The following is a 22,985-nucleotide window of genomic DNA, read 5'->3' as shown; positions in this document are numbered from 1 at the left end:
TTGCGATATTTTTATTATGTATTCTGTCTTTGTTAATGTTCATTCCTCAATGCTGCTCCACTTGTACTCATTATTTGCGCTTCAAATGAGTGATATTGTACAGTGTGTATAAACATGTTTATTTTATTTGTAGACGTTAGTTTCTTTGTGTCTTCCTTTACTGCTATTATGACCATAGTGTTTCTTGAGTTACTGAACAATTTACAAGAAAGCTGAAGCTTGAACTTTGTTAAAATTGTGTTAAAAACAGTCTTGTGTTGTTAAGATAGCAAAATAAATACATACCCTGTAGACAGTTAACTTGTGGTGTTGTTATGAGTAACTTCCACTAGGTGGCAGCGTCTCCAAAATAAATGACACCAAACTCCTTAAAAGCAGAAAACCAACAAAAATCACATGAAAATGATCTTGACTCCAACATTCAATAGTTTTATTGTGAAAAAGTCTCTCTTCATACATTTGCCTTGAAACTGTACAATCAATAATTTAAAAAAAGAAAAATGTTCAGCTTTGAATTTGAAACACACACACACACACACACACACACACACACACACACACACACACACACACACACACACACACACACACACACACACACACACACACACACACACACACACACACACACACACACACACACACACACACACCAGATTATTCAGCAGCCAAAAACCAGAATAGTGTTTTACACGTTTTTTTTGTTTTTTTTGTCTAAATCATCACAACAGTCAGCTCCTTTATACAAACAGGGCGTCCCTGAAGCTCCACCAGTCCTCTACACACGTTTCCATCTTTTTAAAAAGAAATGTCCAAAATGTGAAGTTCAGGAGAAACACAATCCTGCAAAAAGTCAACACTGAGGAAGTCCATGAACCAACAGAACCATGGAGTGTGTGTGTGTGTGTGTGTGTGTGTGTGTGTGTGTTGGATGAATAAAATAACACAAAACAACATCAGCGTTTCCAGTTCAGAAACTCTGCAGACAAATCTTGGCAACAAGCTCGAGTCAAATAAATTCTTCTTTTCTTTCTTTAAAAAAACTTTTTCTGACGGAACAAACAAGCGTCAGCTGTGTCTATTTCTCTGTTTCACCCTGAAACTGATAAACATTACTGTGGATTATTCTGCAGCTGCTGCTGGAAAGTACTTTTACTCAAGTGAAGTTTTTAAATTGTACTTTTTTTATGCAACTTTCTCCTGTTACTCCTGGGAAATCTTCAACTTTTCTCTGCACTTCAGTTACTTTTCAGATTCAATTATTAATGGGAAATATAAAATAAACGATGATGTATTAAAGGTTGAACTACACAGCAGAATATAGTGTAATCAAATTAAAGTGTTGAACACATTAATGCATCAATAATTATAATTATTAATTATTATTATTCTAAAATGAACCTTTCTGCATTGTTGGGTACACAGAAAAATTATGAGTTTGAACATGAAATATATTTTCTTTGTACAGTTTTTAATTGAATATATGTCAAAAATGAAGATTCTTCTCAATGTCCCAACTTTTTTTTGTATTTCTATGATTATAATAATAATAATAATAATAATATTCTGTGATATTTCCATCATATTATTTTAGTTTATCACAAACTTGATTCATAAACACTTCTGAAGATACAAACCTGGATTCCAAAAAATTTTGGACATTGTCTAAAAATGTAAATAAAACAGAATGGGCTAGAAATATATATTCAGTTAAAACTGTACAAAGATAATACATTTTTTGTATGTTTTTAGTAAATATACTTGTTTTATTTACACAGCGTCCCAACTGTTGTGGAATCAGGGCTGTGTTTGGTTTTAACTGGACAGAAAGGAAATAAAAAAATCACTGTAGTGCAATAACAGTAGAATATTTTTCGTTGAGATTTACTGGAGTGAAAGTATAAAGTAGCATAAAATAGAAATACCCAAGTAAAGCACCTCAAAGTTGTTCAATACTCGAGTAAATGTTACTTTCCAGCAGTGACCGCTGATCAGCAGGTTTAGGAGGAAACACAGGAAGAAAAGTGTCATCTCAAATGTAAAACAAGCAGCAGCTGATTCTTTAAATCACAGAGAGAAACAAATGGAGCGGAGGATGAAAGAGCGGCGAGGGAGAGACGGAGCCGGGGCGTACTGATGAGGATCTGTGAAGAGAGCATCTATTATTCAGCAGCTATGAATCATGGGATGGCATGCGGAGCGGGGGCACAGATCAGAAGGAGGAGAAGGAGAAGAAGAAGGCGAAGAAGGGGAAGAAGACGTGCTGCACTGGTTCCTGTGGGAGATTCTCAGGAGGGACGACTCACTGAGACACTATAGCCTGTTTACTCGTCCACTCGTGTCTGCCGTTTCCCACTGGACCTGAACGCAGCAGCAGCGAGTGATGGCTGATAAATAATGCTCATATTTAAAAACAAGGCTGGTGATATTCTGTGTTTTAACTCAATCCTAACAAGTATTGTTTGTGTTTAAAGCCTGACCTTTGTTCTTTAAAACAAACAGAATGAAATGAATGAAAAAACGAGTTTCCTCCTGTTTGTTGAAACCATTCGGAAGGTAATAAGCTGTAGCCCATGAGCGTTTTAATGTTAATTAATCTAATGTAATTCATTTTTGCCTGGTCTGTAAAATTTCACAAAATAGTGAGAAATGGTCATCAAAATGTCCTAAAACCAATCAAAGGCATAAAATATTTGATTTACTGGCACAAGCTGTAAGTACTCTCAATTTCTAATGTTGAACACAGATTTTCCTTTAAAAAGTATTTTTGCAGAGAGGAAAGGACGAGACAGGCTGGAAACATGGAAATATATAAATAATATGTGGAGCTGACAATACTGGTTACAGATTTAATAGTAACAGATTTTATTCCAATATTTCTTCCATAAATTATTGAAGAATTTTTGTTTTAGTTGTTTCCACTTCTAGCCAGGATTATGCTGATTTCACAGAACTGCAGGACTTACATATTTTTTATATTGTAGTGAAAAACGTGGCTGCAGTGAGTTATAAAAGCACTCTAAAACTGCTTGTTAGGGTTCAGAGGGTTTTACGGTTAATTGAAAAAAAAAGTAAAAATTGGCAAATAATAAAAAAAAACTAAAAAGGATGAATGAGTCAATCCAGGTGTGATATAAAGCTTTAAGTCAAGACTGTGTGAGACGGTTGAAGTGGTAAACACGCGGCGCTATTTACTGTCAACACGTTCCTCTTCACCTGACTCCGTCCTGACCAGCTCAGCTCCTCTGACCGGTTTGTGTTTACATCGCACCATCATCACATCTTCTGCTCTCTCCTCTCTGACACTGAGGTTAATGTTTGGAGAACACAGCAGGACACAGCGGAGGAACGGGATTCAGACTACGACTCCCAGAAGCTCCTGGGCCAAAAAGAAAAGCCAAGAGGATTTAGAATAGAATATCTCCAGCCTTATCTGATCTGTTCTGTCTCTCTTCATCATGTGAAAAGGAAGAGTTAAAAACAGAATTATAAGAGAAATGTGAGAGCTGGTTACTGCAGTTTCACAGTCGTGTTTTTTTTTTTTGTGCTTTAAGCCGGTTGGTCGCAGGTGAACATTAAACAAGCAGCGTGTTTTTACAGACCCAGTACAGCATCGAGTCTGGTTGCGTCTTTTAGGGCTGAGTTTTAGCAGCCTGGGGCGGCTTTTTGAATTGAGTTTGAAGTGTTTTAGTCGCTGCTTTTCTGCTGCCGAACGTTGTCCAGTGGGATGAATTGAGAGTCTCTTTTTTTTAACTTAAATATGCTTTGAAATGATCCAGCTGAGGCCTTATGGACCCAATCAGATCTAAGTCCAACAAAGTGTTTAAGAACAGCCCTCCACCTGTCCAATTATCATGATGAATATTAAAAAGGTACAGATCTCTAGCAACAATAATGAAAAAGAAGTGTCTGCACCATGCGTGTTGTCTGATCAGAGCCTGTCGGGGGGTTGGGTCTGCCTGAAGACCTTCACGTCAACTACAGCACCAGATGGGAACAGTCACTCATCTTGTCACCAAGATTTCCCCTCAGAGTGTCACTGGATGAGATACTCTGTCTCCCAAAGCACAATGAGTGTTCGAACACACAGCCAGCCGGAGGGACTGGGGAGTAGTGTCTCGATGGTTAGCTTATTCGTCAATAAAACAGCAAATAAACCGCAGAGGTGTGGACAGAAAGAGAGAGAAAGAAATGTGAGACATAAAAGTGAAGAATTGGTCTTGAGGTGATTTCTGTGATGCACATGGAGGCGTGCGTCATGTAGAGGAGCTAAATATGTTTGAGTTGGTGAGGGATTTCTGTACATGTAGTTAAAACTCCAGCAGTGGATGTGGAGTCTCTCTCTCTCGTAGTGAGAATCAGGTCTGTGGAGACCCGGTGCCCCTCCTCTGGTATCTGGAGGCACCGCTCGCTCCCTGCGCTGGAAACTAATTCATACTGTGCAATATGAAGGTGAGAGGTAGCACTCGTTCATCCCTTTATCCATCATTCCTGCTCTTCAGCTCTTCAGGTTCAGGGATGAGCTCTGTTCACCACCTCCCTCCGTCCTGTACACTCCTGACTCCGTGCTCTGATCCTGACCCCCCCAGCTCCAGAGGAAGCCGTTTATTAGGAGATCTTACAGTTGTTGCGGGTGCAGTTCTGCGGCGGGCTCTGCGGTGGACGGATGGACTTGGAGCGCTTCAAGCTGTTGCCCTTGGTGCCGCCGGCCGGGTTGGCCAGCGAGTACGAGCGTCCGTGCATCATGACGGCGTTCATGCCGTTGGCCATGGAGAAGGACTTGAGGTGGGACTTGATAGCGACAGGCAGCGGGAGCTTGTCGATGAGGTGGACCGGCGTGCACGACACGATGGCTCTGCAGCAGAGGTCCTGCAGACTGAAGACTGCGGGGAGGAGACGGCAGTTAGACCAGAAACTGAGTCTGTAAATTTTGCAGAAGCTTTAGAAAACAAAGTCTAATTATACTGCCCTACAAATCCTAAATGCAGTAACTACGCAAAGGGTAAACTGAGAAAAACTGCTTTAAAGTTTTTTAAAGTGTTTTAACTGACCAGCCAAATGGGTAATAGGTAGGTTAGTAATATGACACTTATTTCTACATGTATTGATGATGTCATTTTTATGCTCAAAAGTCATGATGTATTTGACCTTTGACCCCTAAAATGTAGTTACTGCATCGCTGTAAAAGGTTCTAATAGTAGTGCAAAAACAGCGTGGAGTAACTAAATGTTGTTGTCTTCTTTCAGCTTTTATATTTTGTTTTTAGTGAATAAACATTTTCAAATTGATTTGTTATAAGTGTATTTAAAAGTGTTTAACAACTCTATTCAAAGATTTGTGTATCTTGTGTATAAAATTCTCAATATTATAAAGAAATGTTATATTTTAGTCTTAATATCATTTTATCCCACTTTTTTATCATTATCTAGATAATAATTTCCCTTTCAAATAAACGTATAATTTATATTATTTTTATGTTTAAATTAGTATATATATCCAAAGCAGACCGTACATTACATAATTACAAGCAGTAATTGCACAGTTAGTGCAATTGCTTGGTTTTGAGTTGGATTTTGTGGTTTTTATATAATTATTTCTCTGCAATAAAGCAAAATTGAAATCTAAAACTCTGTCACAAGATAAAACAGAGATCAAGGAGTTAATATTTAGTTATAACTAAATAAAAATGTAGTTACTGCAGTTAGGCTTTGTAGGGCAGTATACATGAGCCTTTTCTGAAAATGTGGTGTTTTAACTATTAACTTACAAGTTCCCTTAGTTTTTGTTTTGTCTGTTAATGCTTATGGCATAAACTTGGATAATGGATAATATTATGAGGAAAATGGTGAATGAATGAAACAGTATTGTTGTGTTAAACTGACTGAATGACTGCTGAGGAAATTAACTGTATTCTCTCTGCCTTTATATCTTCTTGCTGCAGACTATGACAACATTTTAACATCCATTTCTTTATGAGAAATTGTGGGAGCTTCATAAACTCCACAATATTAAAGCACACTTCTGTAATCAGATGCTCGACAAGTTGTTCAGTTAACTCCAGAAACTGTCTTATTTATCTCTTGTGTCTCCCTCTGCCCGTCCCCTCACCTCTGTTGGGCTTCCAGAACTTCTCCATGCCGTGCCTCATCAGGACGATGCGCGACAGCTCCGTGAACGACTCGATGACGTTGAAGTTGCACAGCGGGCTCACCTCGAAGAAGGTCATGCCGTTCTTCTCGGCGTACGCTCTCGCCTGCTCCGTGGGGACCTGCCGCTTGAAGGCCAGATGTAGACGGTTCCCGACGAGGATTCGAGGCACGCCCGGAGCATGCTGGGAGGCAGGAACAGACAGGATTAACCTTCGTTCACTTATAAACCTAAGACCCTAAAAAACATGTTTATTTTGTTCTGTTTTATATTAAAGAAATTCCTCCATTACATTATAGCTTTTTTCTGCCCGTCTGTGTTTTCTTTCTTTCTTTACAGTTTCCTCTTTTAATAATTGACCGGCTCGGTCTGTCTCTGCTGAACTCTTAATGAATCGCTGCTTTAAAAGAGCATGTAAGCTGTTACACCATATGGAACAGACTACCTATAACCTGAGGCTACAAAAGACTGTGGGGGAAAGACATTGGGGTAAAATGGACCCTTTTTTTTAGCCCATTAACCAACGTTGCAAATATTCCACTCAAGCAATTGTACCACATGCTGTGTGTAATTGCATGTATATGCATATGAACAAATAGGTATGTGCATATATTGTTTTGATGTTTTTGTCCTCTCCTGACCTCATGTTCCCAATGTTTGTCTGTATGTATGTTTGCGAATGTATGTATACGTTATATGCTGTAAAAAAATAAAGTTTTTTTAAAAAAAAGAGCATGTTAGCTCAGCTAACCTTCCTTCTAAATATCTAAACATGAATTTAAACTTTTGAATGCTAGAGTTTTGAATAAGACAAGTCAATGTCCCAATGACTTCAAGGATAAAACAAGTTGAATATCTGATGAAATAAAACAATGTATTGGTTAGAAATCAGGTGTCAGAGTAAATACAGGCTGCATCTCTTTGTTTTTCACAACTTTTTCTAAAGTTATCTGAACATGAAAGTGGATGGCATTCAAAGAATCTCAGCTTGAAAGCACCAGACAGAGATAAGAAGTGATGGAGAGACAAGGTGACCAGAGGAAGCTTGTTATTAATTCAACGAGCTCCAGGAAGCAGCATGGATCTACTCAGGTCTCTCTAACTCTTCCCCGTCTGTTCTGACAAACTGAGTGAAAGATGACGGCAGCGAGCGGCCAACCTCTCTCCTCCTCCACTTCTCCACTCTGTCACCACTCATCAGCCTCTCCTCACTTTCCTCCGTACTGCCTTTTCCTGCTCAGAGTCTCTGCACCGAGGTCAGGCTCGTCCCGGCCCCACCACTCACATTCTACAGACTCACTTCTAAAACTGACTCATCAAATATTAAAGAAAAACGTTATTAGAATCAGGAAAACTGAGAGAAAGTAGAAATAAAGTTACCATGAGTAAAACTCATGCAGTTTAGGACGATGAGGTAATCAGATCTATAGAGAACATTAGCAGTAATTAAAGATAAAAACTGTTTAACTGGCAGAGATCTTTCATCTCTCCATCTCTACTTTATTCCTGCCTGCAAGAGTGAACGACGACCACACGGCCCTGGAGGTGGAGCAGGAAAAGACAAACTGAAACACACATTCCACAGGCCAAAAATATCCACAGACACACACACACACACACACACACACACACACACACACACACACACACACACACACACACAGACACACAGGCGCGTGCGCGCACACACAGACACACACAGACACACACACACACACACACACACACACACACATCCTCTTTGTTCCTCAGTCAGCAGGAAGGACATGATGAGAGTAGCTCTGGGTTACCAAGTGATTCTTTCTTTTCTCCCATCTTAAGCCTGAAAGCTAAAAGTTCAAATCAAATGATTCCTGCAGCTTCATTACAAAGTCCGGCTGAACTGTTGCAGCAGTAAAAATACGAAAAAAAAAAAACAGAAAAAAAACAAGGAGCAATCAGAAATTAACATTTCTATAGTGCCGTCATCTATATCTATTCACTGTAAAAGATCATTTCACCGTCTGTAAAGTAAAACTGAACCAGAAGTCTCTCCACAAACCTGTATCATCTTTAGTGAATATGAGCTGTGAGTGATTCTCTGTCGAGTGTTTTTATACTTTCACAGCATTTATAGAGCACGTAGACTGGCTTTATAATTAAAAAAGACTCACTTTTTTTGCAATATAGGACCTCAAAGACAGAGAGTTAACTTACTGGTGCTTTGAGTCATGTCGTCAGTGGGTCGTTAATTCGAAGCACAACTGATTCTTTCACAGGAGGATAATCAGGAGGTGATGTGTTTAGGGAACAGATTTGTGACAAATAGATGCAAGACACTTGGACACTGCTGCACGGAGTGTTACTTTGTTCATTTAATAACCTTTTTTTACAGTTTTTTTATATTCGGCTTCAATCAACTGATATACATAAACATTTAGGGGCGTTCCTTTCGCCACAACACCACTAGAAAAAGATCTCACCATGGACACTTTGTCAACACCTGTTTCAGATCCAATATAAGCCAGGTTTCTTGATATTATATTATTGATTTGGAAACGTGTTTAATTTGTATTTCTCTTCTCTATCTTTTTAATCTGGCTTTTATGTAGTGTCTTGTTGTCTTATTAACACAATTTTATGGTTGATACTCGTTTTATTTATTAGCTCTTATCTGGTTTACCTATATTTTACTGTTTATATTAAATGTTTATTTTAATTCTAATTCTTGTATACATGTATTCATATATATATATTATCTTTTATAATTTTACCTACTCTAATTTTATTAATCAGCTTGCATTAGTCTCCATGTCCTTTTATTAAATATCCTAAGTTGTTGAATAACATTTGTTTGAAAGGTGCTATATAAAAAAATTGGTTGGTTGACTGATTGAAATCTATAATGTAGCCTTGGGAGGTGACTGCAAGATACAAGTTTTATATTTTATTGGTCAAGCATTCCTTTAAGCTCAAAGACAGCTGGACAACGCTGCCAACATCCATCAAACCTCATCAATGGATCAGCCTGGTGGACTCACCTCATCGATCTCTCTGATCCACCTGTCGATCCCGTCAAAAGACCACCGGTTGGTTATGTCATACACCAGCAGGATCCCCTGCAGAGACACACGGCAACATCAGCAGCAGGTCAGACATGTTGGACCTCCAGGTGAATTCAGAGCAGAGTGGAGCTCAACTTAGTGTGTGTATGTTGTTTGTTTCTCACCTGAGCCCCACGGGAATACGAGCGGAAGATGGTGCAGAACCTCCCCTGTCCTGACGTGTCCCTGAGAAGAGGAAGAAAAGGAAGACAGAAAGAAAGATTGAGATAGGTTTGTTCAGCTGCCAGGAAGCAAAAACCTTTTCTGAGAGATGTCTCTCGCTGCAGCACTGAGGACTGAAATTCAACTTGTCTGCCTTTTTTTTAAAACACAAAAAACTGTTCTTTAGTTTCAGCGGTCATTAAACTTTTATGTATCGGCTCAGAGTAGCAGAACATTTTTGTTTATTCAATGGGCATGTTTCAGAAATGGAAATGTGAGAGGTAGGTCTGTCTTAATGTGCATTAACATGAATGTGTTTTGTGCACTTTCACGGCATGTTCTTCACTCTTTACTGCTGCGACTAGTTTTCGTCTCACATGCTTTTGTGGCCTACTTATAAAATCCTAATTCATTAATTTTACAACATTTATCTCACACACTGAGCCTGGCGGAGCACGTCTACATCTTGTTATTTCAGTTTGTACAAAGAGAAGAACTAAGGATTAACTGAGCCTAACGAATCCTGACAAGTCTCTCTCTCTCCACTCCCAACAGCTATTTAAAAACGCGTCTCACAGATATGAAAGAAATCGTCATTTAACAACTTCACAGCTTGTTTGGTATCTCAGGCTGAGAAACTATTTCTGTCAGAGAGTCCAGTTTCAGACCAGCTTCTTTGCTTTTACAGCCTGGAAATGAAGAGCAGACACAAGTTGAGTGTTCAAACACTCACAGACAATTGCATGTCAATCATCTATTGTGCAGAATACGACATGTTTTCAGACAGGTGCAGCTTCATGAATGAAAATCAAAAAAGTTAAATCATGCTCTCCTCTCTTATTGATGTTGGATAAAACTGACAGGCCTTTATTAGCTTTATAATAAAAGGTGCAATCAGCCTTAGAAAACAGAAAGCAATATATTCTTGGTCTTTAGGCATGATGGTGTTTAACCGTCAGAACCCCCCCCCCCCCCATCTAAAAAACGTAACTAAACAAAATACACCTTTTATCTTAGACAGAAACCGTAAAAAATGATTTTGTGTGACGAACACTTCCGACAGTAAAATAGATTTAATATAACCAAATAAAATTCAGATTTTTCATCAACTTCCCTTCTTTCTACACACCTCATTTAACATTTCATCAACAATAAACCGTTTGCACTAACCAGATCCTGTTAAAACATTAAATTCTGCATTTCTCAGAGAAAGTGTGAAGACATTATCGATTTTGCCAAGACGAACGGTCACATGACAAATATTCACTGAAAATCTGACAGAACAAAATGCTTACAACCTTTCTTGTCCTCTCCTCTCTGCTCTGTGTAAATAGTATGCCTGTATAGCATGTAAAACCCTTATTTTTTTATCAATGTTGTTAACGCTTGAGGACACTTGGAAAATGATGTATAAATCGATTCCATGTGAATTATCGAAGAAATTCAACTTGTGTTTTTTTTTTCTTTTTTTAATGATTTATGTCTTTATAACTGTGTTATTCTGCACAAAAGACATTTTGAGTTCTCCCTTACTTTTAGACACGAGTGTGTTGTTTCCATAGAGGTTAAGGATACCCTGATGAATATATTGATAGTAATCATTTTTATGCCATCCCCGTTTAAAGACGATCTAAGCGAGGTGCCCTGACTGTGAACGCCAACATCCTCAGTTTGAGCCTAACTTTTGTTGCATTTCACTCCACATCCCCTCAACTATCAGCCTTCTAATAAAGGCATACAATGGTCAAAGAAACTAAAAATAAATAGAGACGTAGCTCAGTCAGTCCTCCACTGGCAGAAAGTCAATGATGAAGCAAGTTTCATTTAAAAAAAGGCTCAGTTATTTCAGTATAAGCTTAGTCAGCTTATCACTGTTGTCTATATCAAACAAAGAGGAGAAATGGTGCATTTGTAGGGGACTATCTTCAGTGGCGGATTAATCCACATGTGGTGCTATAGTCAGTATTTGTAGCAGCAGGACGGTGTGTGTGGGACTGAGTCAAAATAAACTACAGTGTGTGCGTGTGTGTGTGTGTGTGTGTGTGTGTGTGTGTGTGTGTGTGTGAAGGAACACGTCACCCAGAGCAACAGTGGGGCTCATTAGCACAGAGGAAGAATATATATCAGGCTTATAATAATTATAGAACAGAAACATTTATATTTTGTTTGGCTCTGTTTATGGGATTTGTTGACCAAAAAAAAAAAAAAAAAAAAAAAAAAAATATATATATATATATATATATATATATATATATATATATATATATAACAGCACCATTTAACGTTTGGGTTTCTGCACTCTGCCATGAGACACAGATGGCAACAGAGGCAGAAATAGAAAGGAAGAAGAGGACGAGTAAGAAGACAAAACACCATTTAGACAGAAAGCAGTGGAGAAAGAGACCGAGGCAGGGAACGTTAAGGAGATTCTGCCTTTAAACTTTTCCCTCCACAGGGAAGACAAGGCGTTGCTTCTCCCCTGAGGAGTTGAATTCCTTGGCCTACTTCCACCAAACAGGCCTCGCCTTGCACTGCAGTGTCTTAACTGACAATTACACGCATCTACTGCATCTCTACTGATGCAAGAATATTTGTGAGGCATGTAACTATATGCAGAGGATAAGACACACAACATCTGCGGTAAAGTCCAGGTACCTTGCAGCTGGGTATGTTGCTATTTCTTCCGGATGCCAATTTTAGACGTCTAACACTCTGGTTTATACCCTCTTGTTATATAATAGAGAAAAGTAAACATTTTTTGTATCTTTCCGCACAAGTATGCAGCCATTATATAAACCTTCCTACTTAGTGTATTTTGCTCTATGCATGCATATTTCCCCCGCCTATTTTAAAAAATGGTTATGTAAATCTAACTTCTTGACATAGTATTTTCCCTGAAGTAGCTTTCAATGCCTGCTGGTATCAGATATATTCTGTATCATGCTTTTCCAGAAGCTCTCTGATGTTTACACTGAGCCAAATATTCAGACCAAGGACTTGATGTTTATTATGGCTGCAACCTTCCATCAAACTAAAATATTTAAGATGCACTGTGTATCCTTTTATACACGTTTCCAGAAAGTTCTGCCCGACCCTTTAGGGATCTCAAGAACAATTTAAAATGTTAAAGTTTTGTGGGTTTGAACAATGTTTGGTCACACAGCGTGATTTTGGAACGACGGGCTCATAGACAGGAACGGGCTCAACCTGACGCAGACTGAGGTGAATAAATCACTTATTTGTACAGCACCTTTCATGCAGGTTAGTTGGGCCAGGCTGATTGATATGATTTTGTAAGAATGCAGCGAGGACCCAACTACAAATGAGAGGCTCGACACTGAAGAATGATCAAAATTAGACTTTAAGTTAGTGAAATTAGGAGGTTCAGGTCACCTGGTTGTAGACTATCATGAACTATGATGCACATTTTAGTTGACTAAAATTAATTTGATATTATTTTTTTGACACAGCCACAGGGAGAAAAGCCACGAGGCTCTGCAGCCACAGGTCGCCTACCCCTGGTCCAGGAGGTCTGGAAGAGTACTGTATTGGTTTTAGATGCAAGAGTGCATTCCAGAAAACGAGCAGCAGTCACGCTCTCTATTGTTCACACAACAACAGGTTATTGGTTCAGCAGTGCACTTACCAAAGCTCCAGCTTTACTCTCCTCCCGTCCAGAAGGATGGTCGTCGTTTTATAGTCGATACCTGGAGAGAGAGAGAGAGAGAGAGAGAGAGAGAGAGAGAGAGAGAGAGAGAGAGAGAGAGAGAGAGGCATTAGGCAAATGGATGCATCAAGCCTCAATCAAGATTACAATACCGCAGTCAGACAATGACTCATCTGTTTGAGCCACTTAAACTGAATTAAAGTGTAAATTTACCCACAACCCACCACAGAGAACTGTGATTAGCTTCAAAAATATGACAGAGCATTTACAGGTTACAACACAAAAGACATCAAAGTGGAGAGCTTTCAGCTTGCTCTAAAAATTATGTTTTAATGTGTTTTTGGCTGGTTTCATCAGGCCGAGTCCCTTCTCATTCCTGCTTTTCACCAATAATCACTTCCTTTAAATGTGTGTGTCCTGCTCTGTGTCCTCCTTTGTATATTTTAATTGATTCTTAATTAGTAAATACCTGTGTTAGTAATACGGACTCGTGAAATGTCCAAATCACAGGAGGCGCAATATTTGTTAAATATGTGTCAAATAACCTTCTGAATCAAGAACAAATTTAATTCCACAGACTTTCTTTGAAAGAGATCCTTGCAGAAAAGAAATAAAATCACATCATTATCATCATTCCCTCCAAGGCTACAGCAATTTGAATATAAATCTCATTCATGTGTTTCTGTTCATCTGGTTCTTTGTCATTTTAATCAATGTGCACATGAATCTGTGGGTTGGACGGCTGAGTTGAACTTTTTTTACTCCATAGTCAAACAACTTTGTCTCTAAAAAAAAGAATGGCTGTGTGCATGAACAAATGAACACAAATGCAGCGTTGTTTAGTTCCAGTTTTGACTCTAACAGGAATATTTTAATGTCACTAATGCAAGAAATGTTCATTTTTGTTGACTTCGGGTTTCATGTTTTGCAGCTTACTGTTCCTGTTTTTTATGTTAGAAATGAGCACATAAGAGGTCAAGAACTGGAACCTAGGAACCGTTATTGTTGAGCCCTGTAATTATTTAAATAAAAAACATGACAAAAACGAAACATAACCCTATTGTAAACTTCCATTGTGAATTCTAAAGCTGATATTTTACTGTTTAACCGTCACGGCAGCAACATCAGCGATCGGCCTCAGGCAGAGATCACATCTCTCTGTTTTAGCACGTTGTTTCGGTAATTTCTGACAAACCTGTCCGACTGCTACACCTGTTGCCTGCTGCTCCGTGTCTCGACATGTTCACCTGAGCCCGCTCACCAGGCTCCTGTGGTTTTGTCTGGTACCACCTGAGGCCAACCTGGTGAGCCACTGGATAATCAGTGTTTTCACTTCCTCTTAGATGTTTATCTTTTTACTCAGCAGTTTAATGTGTGATTGTGCAAGGTAAGTTTTACTGGAAACTATCAGCTTTAAACAGTGAAATGCAGACTCCTGGGAAAACACTAACATGAACAGTAATCTTTGAGAAAACAGCGATGAGCAATCCTTCCCAGCTCCCAGACTCTCACACATGACTGCATCAGCCTCTGGCAGGTAGCAGCTGTTGGCTAACGAAATTAGCAATATCTTCCAATTTTCCAGGCAGCATAAAGCTGCTGCCGAGCTAAAGTGCTGAGCTCAGGCTAAGATAATTGAATTGGAGTGAGTGCGGGACTTTGTACCAAGTGCTTCCTCTCCTCTCGTTGCCAGGGCTCACTTAGATATCCCAGATAATCAATAGCTTCTCTGATGTCTCTGACGTCTCCGCTGAAAACTGCTGCTTCTATTCTGGGAGTCAGCATACTTTGTTTGTTCTTTGGAAAGCTGTGTGAGGCTCATAATGTTCAGCTTTTGTTCAGGCTGTCAGAGAGGTGCTGCATTAACTACGTAATGATGTTTGAGAGTATGACACTGTACGCCTGGGAGTGAGCAACAGGGCTAAAACCCTAACCTACAGCGAGTGTGTGTGTGTGTGTGTGTGTGTGTGTGTGTGTGTGTGTGTGTGTGTGTGTGTGTGTGTGTGTGTGTGTGTGTGTGTGTGTGTGTGAAGAAATGACAGCAAATGACGTCACGGCCAAGTCTTTAAAATGTCAGAAAAACTGCATTTTTTATGCAGTTACATAAAAATACATGTGAACACAACATGTAATATGGTAAAACATACACACATGACCTTTATAACTTTTGCTGAGCTTTATAAGTCGATATTGTAGTTATTTTGACAGGCATTCTGTGAGAAATGTGAGCAGCATTTGCTTGGTATTATGAATTCAAACGACATAATAGTGTATATTGGATTTTATCTTAATAATATTCAATTAAAAGACAAAAATTAATCATATTAAATGATCGCCCTACATTTGCAGCAATAACTAGCAGGAGCAGGTTGTGAAGGAAGAAATGAAATGGGGTTGGAGAAGGAATACAAAGAGCAGTAGAGCTGATGTGACATCAGTGTGACTGCATTTACATGTGAACTCTGCAGTAATGCTCAACAGCCGTGTCTCTGCATCTTTCAGGAGGATTAGAGCAGCTTCGGCTTTTCATTTACCTTCATATTCATTCTCTCACACACACTGTAAAGCCGTCTCTCCTTATATCTGTGAGCTGGCCTGCCTCAAGCGGTAGCTGCTGTCTGTGGAAGCAGCCAGTCGCTGCTGCAGAGAAACAATGGGCCGCCGTGCCTGCGTGACCCCTGGGGAATATCCCATTGTTAGTGTGTGCTCAATGAAATACAGATTTTGGAGTCTCGCAGCTGCACTGAAAGGCGTCTTCTCAACCTGCTTATGCATGTTAATTGCCTCCCCCCTCCAGGGCAGGTGCTATCTGATTGCGAACAACAGACTGTGAAATTCACCTTATCGCTGTGTGAAAAATGAATCTGCTCAGAAATAATTTCAAACCCAAACACACCAATATCCCCGTCCCAAAGTCCGCCTGTATCAGTGAGGGTTTGTTAATATTATGATCAAAGAGCAACATGACAGAGATTCTGTCATAACGCTATTAAAGAGAAAGATATCCCTTTAATATCTCTGGACGTAGTAGGAGCCACTGTGGGCAACATTGGAAATTAATCCACAGGAATACTTTATGCTAAATTGGGACTTAAAGGTTTGAGATAATAATAACCATAAACAGATATTTGGTTTGTTTTTTGGTATGGGAAGCGTTCTGGTTTCAGTCTGCAGTCTGTTGGCAGTCTGAGTGATATTGACCTGTCACTTTTGAACAGGTTCTTCTTGCATGCAGGTAAACTTTCCGTGTGGAGAGCAAAAGAGGCAGAACTTTTTAGCCAAAATGCAATCTTGGAACCAATGTATCAACACTCATATGCAGATATCCAAGTTAATCACTGTCAGGTTCTGAGATTGGAGATGAAGAACTTTGATTTATCAGGTGTTTCATTCCTTGGATTTAAAAAAAAGAAGTACTTTTCTAGATGCTTTTTTCATCAACATGAAGTAAGCTTCATCATTCGTGCTTTAGCTAAAATCATTTGTTGGTTTATCGATTAGTCCATCAACTGTAAATTGGTCAATCATTTAATATATTTAGTAACTTAAATTGTAAATACAATTAACTGGTTCCAGTCTTCTATGATAGTGATTCTTGTGGAATTTTTTTCCAGTTAAATATGTCAGTTTGTGCTCTGATAAATTGTGATTAACTGCGTGAATTAACTGCGTGAATCATTGTTTTTGTCCATAAATGCCTGAAAATTGCACTTACAATTTACAAAAGGTAATATATTGTCTGTGTTACTCAACCCCAAAAATGAACAATTTTTCAAAGCCAAAGCTGCCGTCTTCTCGTTGTAACTGTCCAAAACCCAAAGATATTAAATATGCAGACATGTATGACAAAATAAAGCTCAAAATCTACATATTTGAGAAGCTGGAAAAAGACATGTTTGTTTTTAAAATTACTGAAGTGATTAAAATGAGCAACAAACATGCAAAACTACACACTACACAACCAAAAGTCATGCAGAAGTGCATCATGCTGAACACCCAAGGGCCAAAAAAACTTGACAAAGTCAATTAAAACTTGACTAACATCTTTAAAAATAACTGTGCATGATCAATTTGTCATTATATCACTTTTCTGATTAGTAGTCACCACCCATTTCAGATCAATAAATCTCTCAATCCCTGAGGAGGAAATGTGACAGACCAACTGGCTGCCCAAAATCAGGCAGGGAGCCAATCACAGCCTGAGGACAGAGCCATCCAATCAGAATCTGTTTTTCTGTCCTGATTTTCTCCTCTTAAAATATTTAGGTTCCTCACAAGCGTCCCCCTTCCCTCCACGCTAACCTCGGTTTGCCAGAGGGATGAAAATCAATAACAGAGCTTCTGTCTGCACAAACATCCCAGCTGAATCGTGTTCAGCTGCGTTCCACTCTGCCCTCCATATTTAATGAAGCTGTTTGAAGGCTTTTGATCTCGCCTGCATCAATTAGGACATCTTCCTCTTTGAGGGACTCTTTAGAAGCTGGCCGGGCTCGCAGTTTGTCTTAGAGGAATAGCGGGTTCTCCGCAGGCCTGCTGTTCAGAAACCTCAAGTCAGAGGTGACGTCCACTTATCTCTGGATCACACTAATGCAGATAAATATTAAAACGCTGTTTATGTGTCAAACAGAGTTCCACATAGGGCTGGGCAGTAATGTACTGTTATAGTCTAGGGCTGCAAATTAGAAGGATTTTCCTTATTGACTGATCTGCAGTTTCACAAGGTGGGCTGTTATCTTACTACCACTCAAAAACTCAAATATATTCAATTTATTGTCACACAAAATGAAGAGAAACACATTCTCACAACTGAGGAGCCACAACAAGAAATACAATTGTATTATAATTTGTTAGCTGACTAACAACAACTAACAATTATTTTAATATTTGATTAATCTCATGACTGTCATCTTGAATAATAAATTGAATCTATAAAATGTGAGAATAGTGAAAAATGCCCATCACACTTTCCTTAAGGCAACATCTATAAATACTTTCTTTTGTACAAACAACAGTGCAAAAACCTAAAGCTTTTCAGTTAATAATGTTATAACAGATGCAAAGCTTCATGTTTAATAGGCTGCTACAAGAGAAGGGTTTAGTTTCCTTTCTTGAAAAATGGTTTAAACCATTAATTGATCATCAACATACAGATCTCACACAGCCAAATCGCTGTGTCAGCACACATTATGATTCTGGTATAGGGTGAAATAACGCTCTGATTTGTGTGTATGACTTTAAACCAATCACAGCCCAGGATGCAGTGACAGTGCCCTGGCAAAATATACAGTGGTGCAAGCGGAAAGGAAGGTGACTTCCACCTGAAATAAGCACACAGTGACTGGCTCATACCAACAGTCTACATCCAGTGAAAATTTTTATTTTTACAAAAATTATATTTTTATATTGTTAGATTGTCCCAGAAATGATTGCTATAAATGATATGATTGTAATTTTGAGACCAATTTATACCGCTGATATAATAATAATATAATAGGATTATAACGTGAGTACACCAATTCAAAGAGCAGTGAGGAAAATATATTGAAATCTCCTCAATAAATTAAAGAAGAGAGCAGAAATTATGTTTTATTTCTGTTCTCTGTGAAAATATGCTCAGGCGCTGCGCTCAGGTCTTATAACAGTCCGTTAAACGTGCTGTTTGTCAAACATCGTGTTGGCCAAAGTGTTGCTGACATATTAAATGAACAAACTCTAACTGCAAATTTAAGGGGTAAAAACCCTGTAGTATACAGTAAGTTCAGTTAGAGCTTCCAACAATCAGAAGAGAGCAATACATCAACTCCTTTGATCACCAAGGAGTTATTACTTATTTATAATGATGACCTCTAAGATCACCATCACCCGCTGCAGTGAAACGGTTTGGCCTTCAGCGGATGTGGGTGTCTGAAAACACACATGACCTGCGAAGGTGTTCACACGGCTTCCAAATGCCAACAGGCAGCATCTCCCTTTGGCAGAATTCATTAGATAAGCGCTGGTGAAAGGGCTCATTCTGCTGACTGATGTATATTTCATGAACAGTTGCTGTCATCCTGAGGGGAGGAGATGAAAATCTTTTTCATCTGAAAAACTATTCAGGGAAACATCTATGAAAGCATCTCTGGCGACGTCAGTTTCTGGAGCAAATATCTTTACAAATGTGCTTCACGTGCATGTTTCACATTTTAGCAACCAGTAACTGAGCAGCTTTTATTCTAAGATCAGAGAGTCTATGGCATGTGGTGGATGGACTCTCTTCCTTTCTGTCCTGCTGTGCACCTTATTGCTGTTCCAGGACAAAATCAAACAACATATTTTGCATCAAAGTGATTCTAGTGATGCAGGATTTATTCACTACATCTTTATGGACCATGCCAGTTTTTGCATATTAAAGCCGATCAACAAAATATATGTTTTATCTAAATACTGTTCACTATTTTCCAGACATACATTAGTGATTTAAATGTGTGCCATTACTTCATCTTGTTGTCCATGTAGAGGTAATCATCACAGTGAACTTCATGTCTGCCTTTACTGCTGGTATTCTAATGCAGCTTTTATTGCAACAATAACAGGATGTTTACTGTGGGGACCCACCAAAATAGATTTACCTTTTTTTGTTTGCACGCTAACATGTATTATTTCCTCCTTTCCTCCAGAGAAATGCAGTTAAAGCTGCCAATTATTTGAAAAAACAAGGAAAAAGTAATGTATGTATGATTTGTAATTAATGAACTGAAACATACAAAAACATTGCAATGACCCTTTAAGAACAGCAGCAGGCAGTGATCAGATAGTTGCTGTCAGCCCCGGAGCAATAGCAGTGCGAGAGCCAGGTGATCGGAGCTGCTGCACCCAGAGAGGGATCATCTGACTGGGCACGGCTCCATCACAGCAGGGTCTATGGAGTCAAACAAGCTTGTGTGCTTGAGTGTAACTACTCTAAAGCAACAAATACAGAGGACTTACAAACTGTGATCTAATGCACTTGGCTTCAGTGTTGTTCAAATCAAACGTACAGTAGATTTATTTTGGGTCTGGGTAGAAATCGCTGAGCAGCCTCCATTTAACTCATGTAGACACAAGTACCTGAAAACATTGCTTCCTTTACATGCTCGAAATGCAGTTTTCTGTGGACAATAAATGGAGTTTGGGGACGCTGTGAAGTAGCGCGGGATCGTGAGTGTTGTTGTGTTCACCACCATCGCCCTTATTATCCTTCAAGAGGTTTTTACCAGGAGCCAAATTATCTGCAGTGCTCTCTTCCTTTCCACAATAAACATCACATCAAAATCTATGTTTCTCCAAAGTTGTGTGGCGGAGACAGGACGTCCTGGATGTGCAGCAAGCCCTTAATGTTTGCTCAGCTTGCTTCGTTGATAACTTGATAGCTCGATGACTAAAATCCTTCATCCAGTTAAAAATATAGAGTTAAGAATCACCAATATCTAAAAATGTGGCTTAAAACTGGATTAAAAATAGATTTATGAGCCAACCACGACGCTGACGCATGTGCAAAGGGGATATGACACCAATGACAGGCGACCAAATAAAATTATATATTTACCTTGGTTTGACTATTGTTAAGATAATGTAAGTACACAGCTCAGAGATATATATGATAAATCTGGTTGTTTTTGTAAGTTTAAATCAAAAGTTACATAATATACCTTTGAGGGAAATACTGCAGAGGATGTTGATTAGAAACTACTCAGTGTTTAATGTAGGTTTAAATCTATTATCTGGTTCTTAGACTAAGAGGTTGTGAAAACTATTGTCTGGCAAGTGCATTTGAACAACAATGCACATACAGTGATGGCTGTCTGACTCACTTCCATCTAAATGCTCTGTGTTATGAGCGTCAGAGAGCTCATTGTGTATTCTCTACAGCCCACACAGCAAAATGCACAGCTAGTATGTTCAAGACTTTTCTGATGAGCAAGCAAGCATGACTTAACACAAGGAGCTCATCATGATCATCACAAGAGGCCAAAACAAAGCCAGCTGAAAGAAAAGTGACTCACCACTACTGTAGGCATATGGGGACTCCGCTGATCCATCCTGCAGGCTGTCCAGGATCTCTCCTTTGCCCACATCGCTGTCTCCGACCAGGAGGAACTTGAGCAGGTAGTCATAGCTTTTCACTGGGCTGCCCTGGCTGCCCATCGTGCCTCACATCTGAGCCCAGGGGCTGAAGATGAGTAACTGTAAGCTCCCGCGTTGACACAAGGATGGGTTACCCCCTTGTGTGTTATTCTAATCACTTGAACAAAAACAAAAGGCTTGTTATGCCATGAACCTGGTGAATAGGGGTCCACCAACTTTAAAGTCCCTGCTTTGCCTTGCAGCTTTCACAGTCTTCCAAATTGTGTGCAATTTCAGACCAAAAAAGGGCCAGTCTCACAGGAATGTCCTACTTGAAAAACAAGGTGGGTGCCAAAAATGTGGTTCCGAAAAGCAAAACATCCTCACGTCTCAAAGTAACGGGAAGAAAAATAATAGGCTTTGCTGAACAAGGAAAAGTAGCTTTAGCTAATGTAAACAACTGGTACTGTCTTTCAAACTGATGACTGGCAGCTTATAAATAACACATCCTCACACTGAGATTCCTTCTCGAGCCAAAAACATTATCTTAGCGACAAACTAACATATTTAAAAAGCAATGAAAGTGCAACTTAAACTATATCCGGACGGGATGACTTTTGTGTGATTGGTGGTCTATGCAAGGAAGAAAAACATGCTGTAATGGTTAATAGAATAAATCTCAAATTTTATCTCAAATCTCTGCTGAGATATGTTTTATAGTAAGCAAATAAACTACCTAAGCTTAAATCTGCCCCTTTGTTCCCGTTTAACAGAAGCTCTCTGGCTAAGTTAGCAGGGGAACAACAAGCTAGCCCTGCCAGAGAGCTAGCCAGCTAGCTTAGCTATTAGCACTGGTGCTAACGTTGCAAAAGCAGTTATCAGAAACGATAGTTTTAAAAAGACGCTGTCACTGATAATGTTTTACGCTACACATAGCCACATACAGCGTTGCCATTTATAGGTATACTTCCAACTGGATAGAGAGAAAGACAGTTCACAGCGAGCTAAATGCTAACTTAGCTAGCGCAGCCCGTAGCTCAACTTCAACCGACGTCCGTGTAATTTCAGGCCCCCTGGTCTTTCTTTAGTCCGGGGGACAAAGATTGCCGTAACTTCACTGTGTTATATCCTAAAAACAGCGAGATCCACAGCGGGGTCAGAAGCCCATGGCAGCTTTACGTCCAGTCCAAATCTCTGTAGGTGTACTCAGTTATCTCAGTCCGTGATTTTTCCATTTTTCGCCATTATATTGAATCATAATCACAGCTGTGTCTCCTCGGTACCGCACAACAACACTGAACGCGCCGCTGACAGATCGGCTGCTCGCCACAGGCTCCGGTTCCCGCCCTCTCTCTACAAACCCCGCCTCCCTGATAACATGATTGGAAAGTTACTTACGCGAGTAGTAACCATTGGCTAAGTAAAACGTCCATCAAACACTCCTGTCAACAACACGCAGATGGTGTGGGGAATGTGGACAACAAAGATGATTCATTTCTCACTGAATAAAAGGAACAATGGCAATCATGTGGATAAAACAGGATTTAATCAAAGCTCAGAAATGTCTTTTTTGTTTTAGTTGATTTGCACAATAATGAAGATACAAAATACATACAATAGAAAATACAGTAATTTCAGTGCAAGGGAGAAAAGAAGTCCTCCCTATTTAAATACATTAAAAAAATATAATACTCATCTAAAACGAAACAACAGAAGCCAATAAACGAACACATAGCACAAATAATATTTTTATACACAACCAAACAGTCCAAGAAAATAAATACATAAAATAAACCCACAGTAAATGGATATTGGCAACCAACAGAAGCATCCTGTCATAA

General features: G+C 39.2%; 1 protein-coding gene across 1 annotated transcript; it reads right to left on the bottom strand.

Annotated features, from left to right (window-relative positions):
* Window positions 1–925: 925 nt before the first annotated feature.
* LOC131983350 (ras-related protein Rab-40C) lies at window positions 926–22,431 on the bottom strand. The gene is made up of 6 exons (XM_059348073.1): window positions 21,084–22,431; window positions 13,039–13,099; window positions 9,356–9,416; window positions 9,168–9,245; window positions 6,109–6,331; window positions 926–4,883 (listed from the first exon to the last, which is right to left on the bottom strand). Exons 1-6 carry the CDS (start codon window positions 21,223–21,225, stop codon window positions 4,609–4,611), a joined length of 840 nt encoding a protein of 279 aa, XP_059204056.1. The 5' UTR covers window positions 21,226–22,431; the 3' UTR covers window positions 926–4,608.
* Window positions 22,432–22,985: the final 554 nt, after the last annotated feature.

The sequence above is a fragment of the Centropristis striata genome, chromosome 13 (assembly GCF_030273125.1).
Source record: "Centropristis striata isolate RG_2023a ecotype Rhode Island chromosome 13, C.striata_1.0, whole genome shotgun sequence".
Taxonomy (NCBI): Eukaryota; Metazoa; Chordata; class Actinopteri; order Perciformes; family Serranidae; genus Centropristis; species Centropristis striata.
The sequence above is the reverse complement of the archived record's forward strand: the minus strand, read 5'-3'. Positions and strand labels throughout refer to the sequence as shown.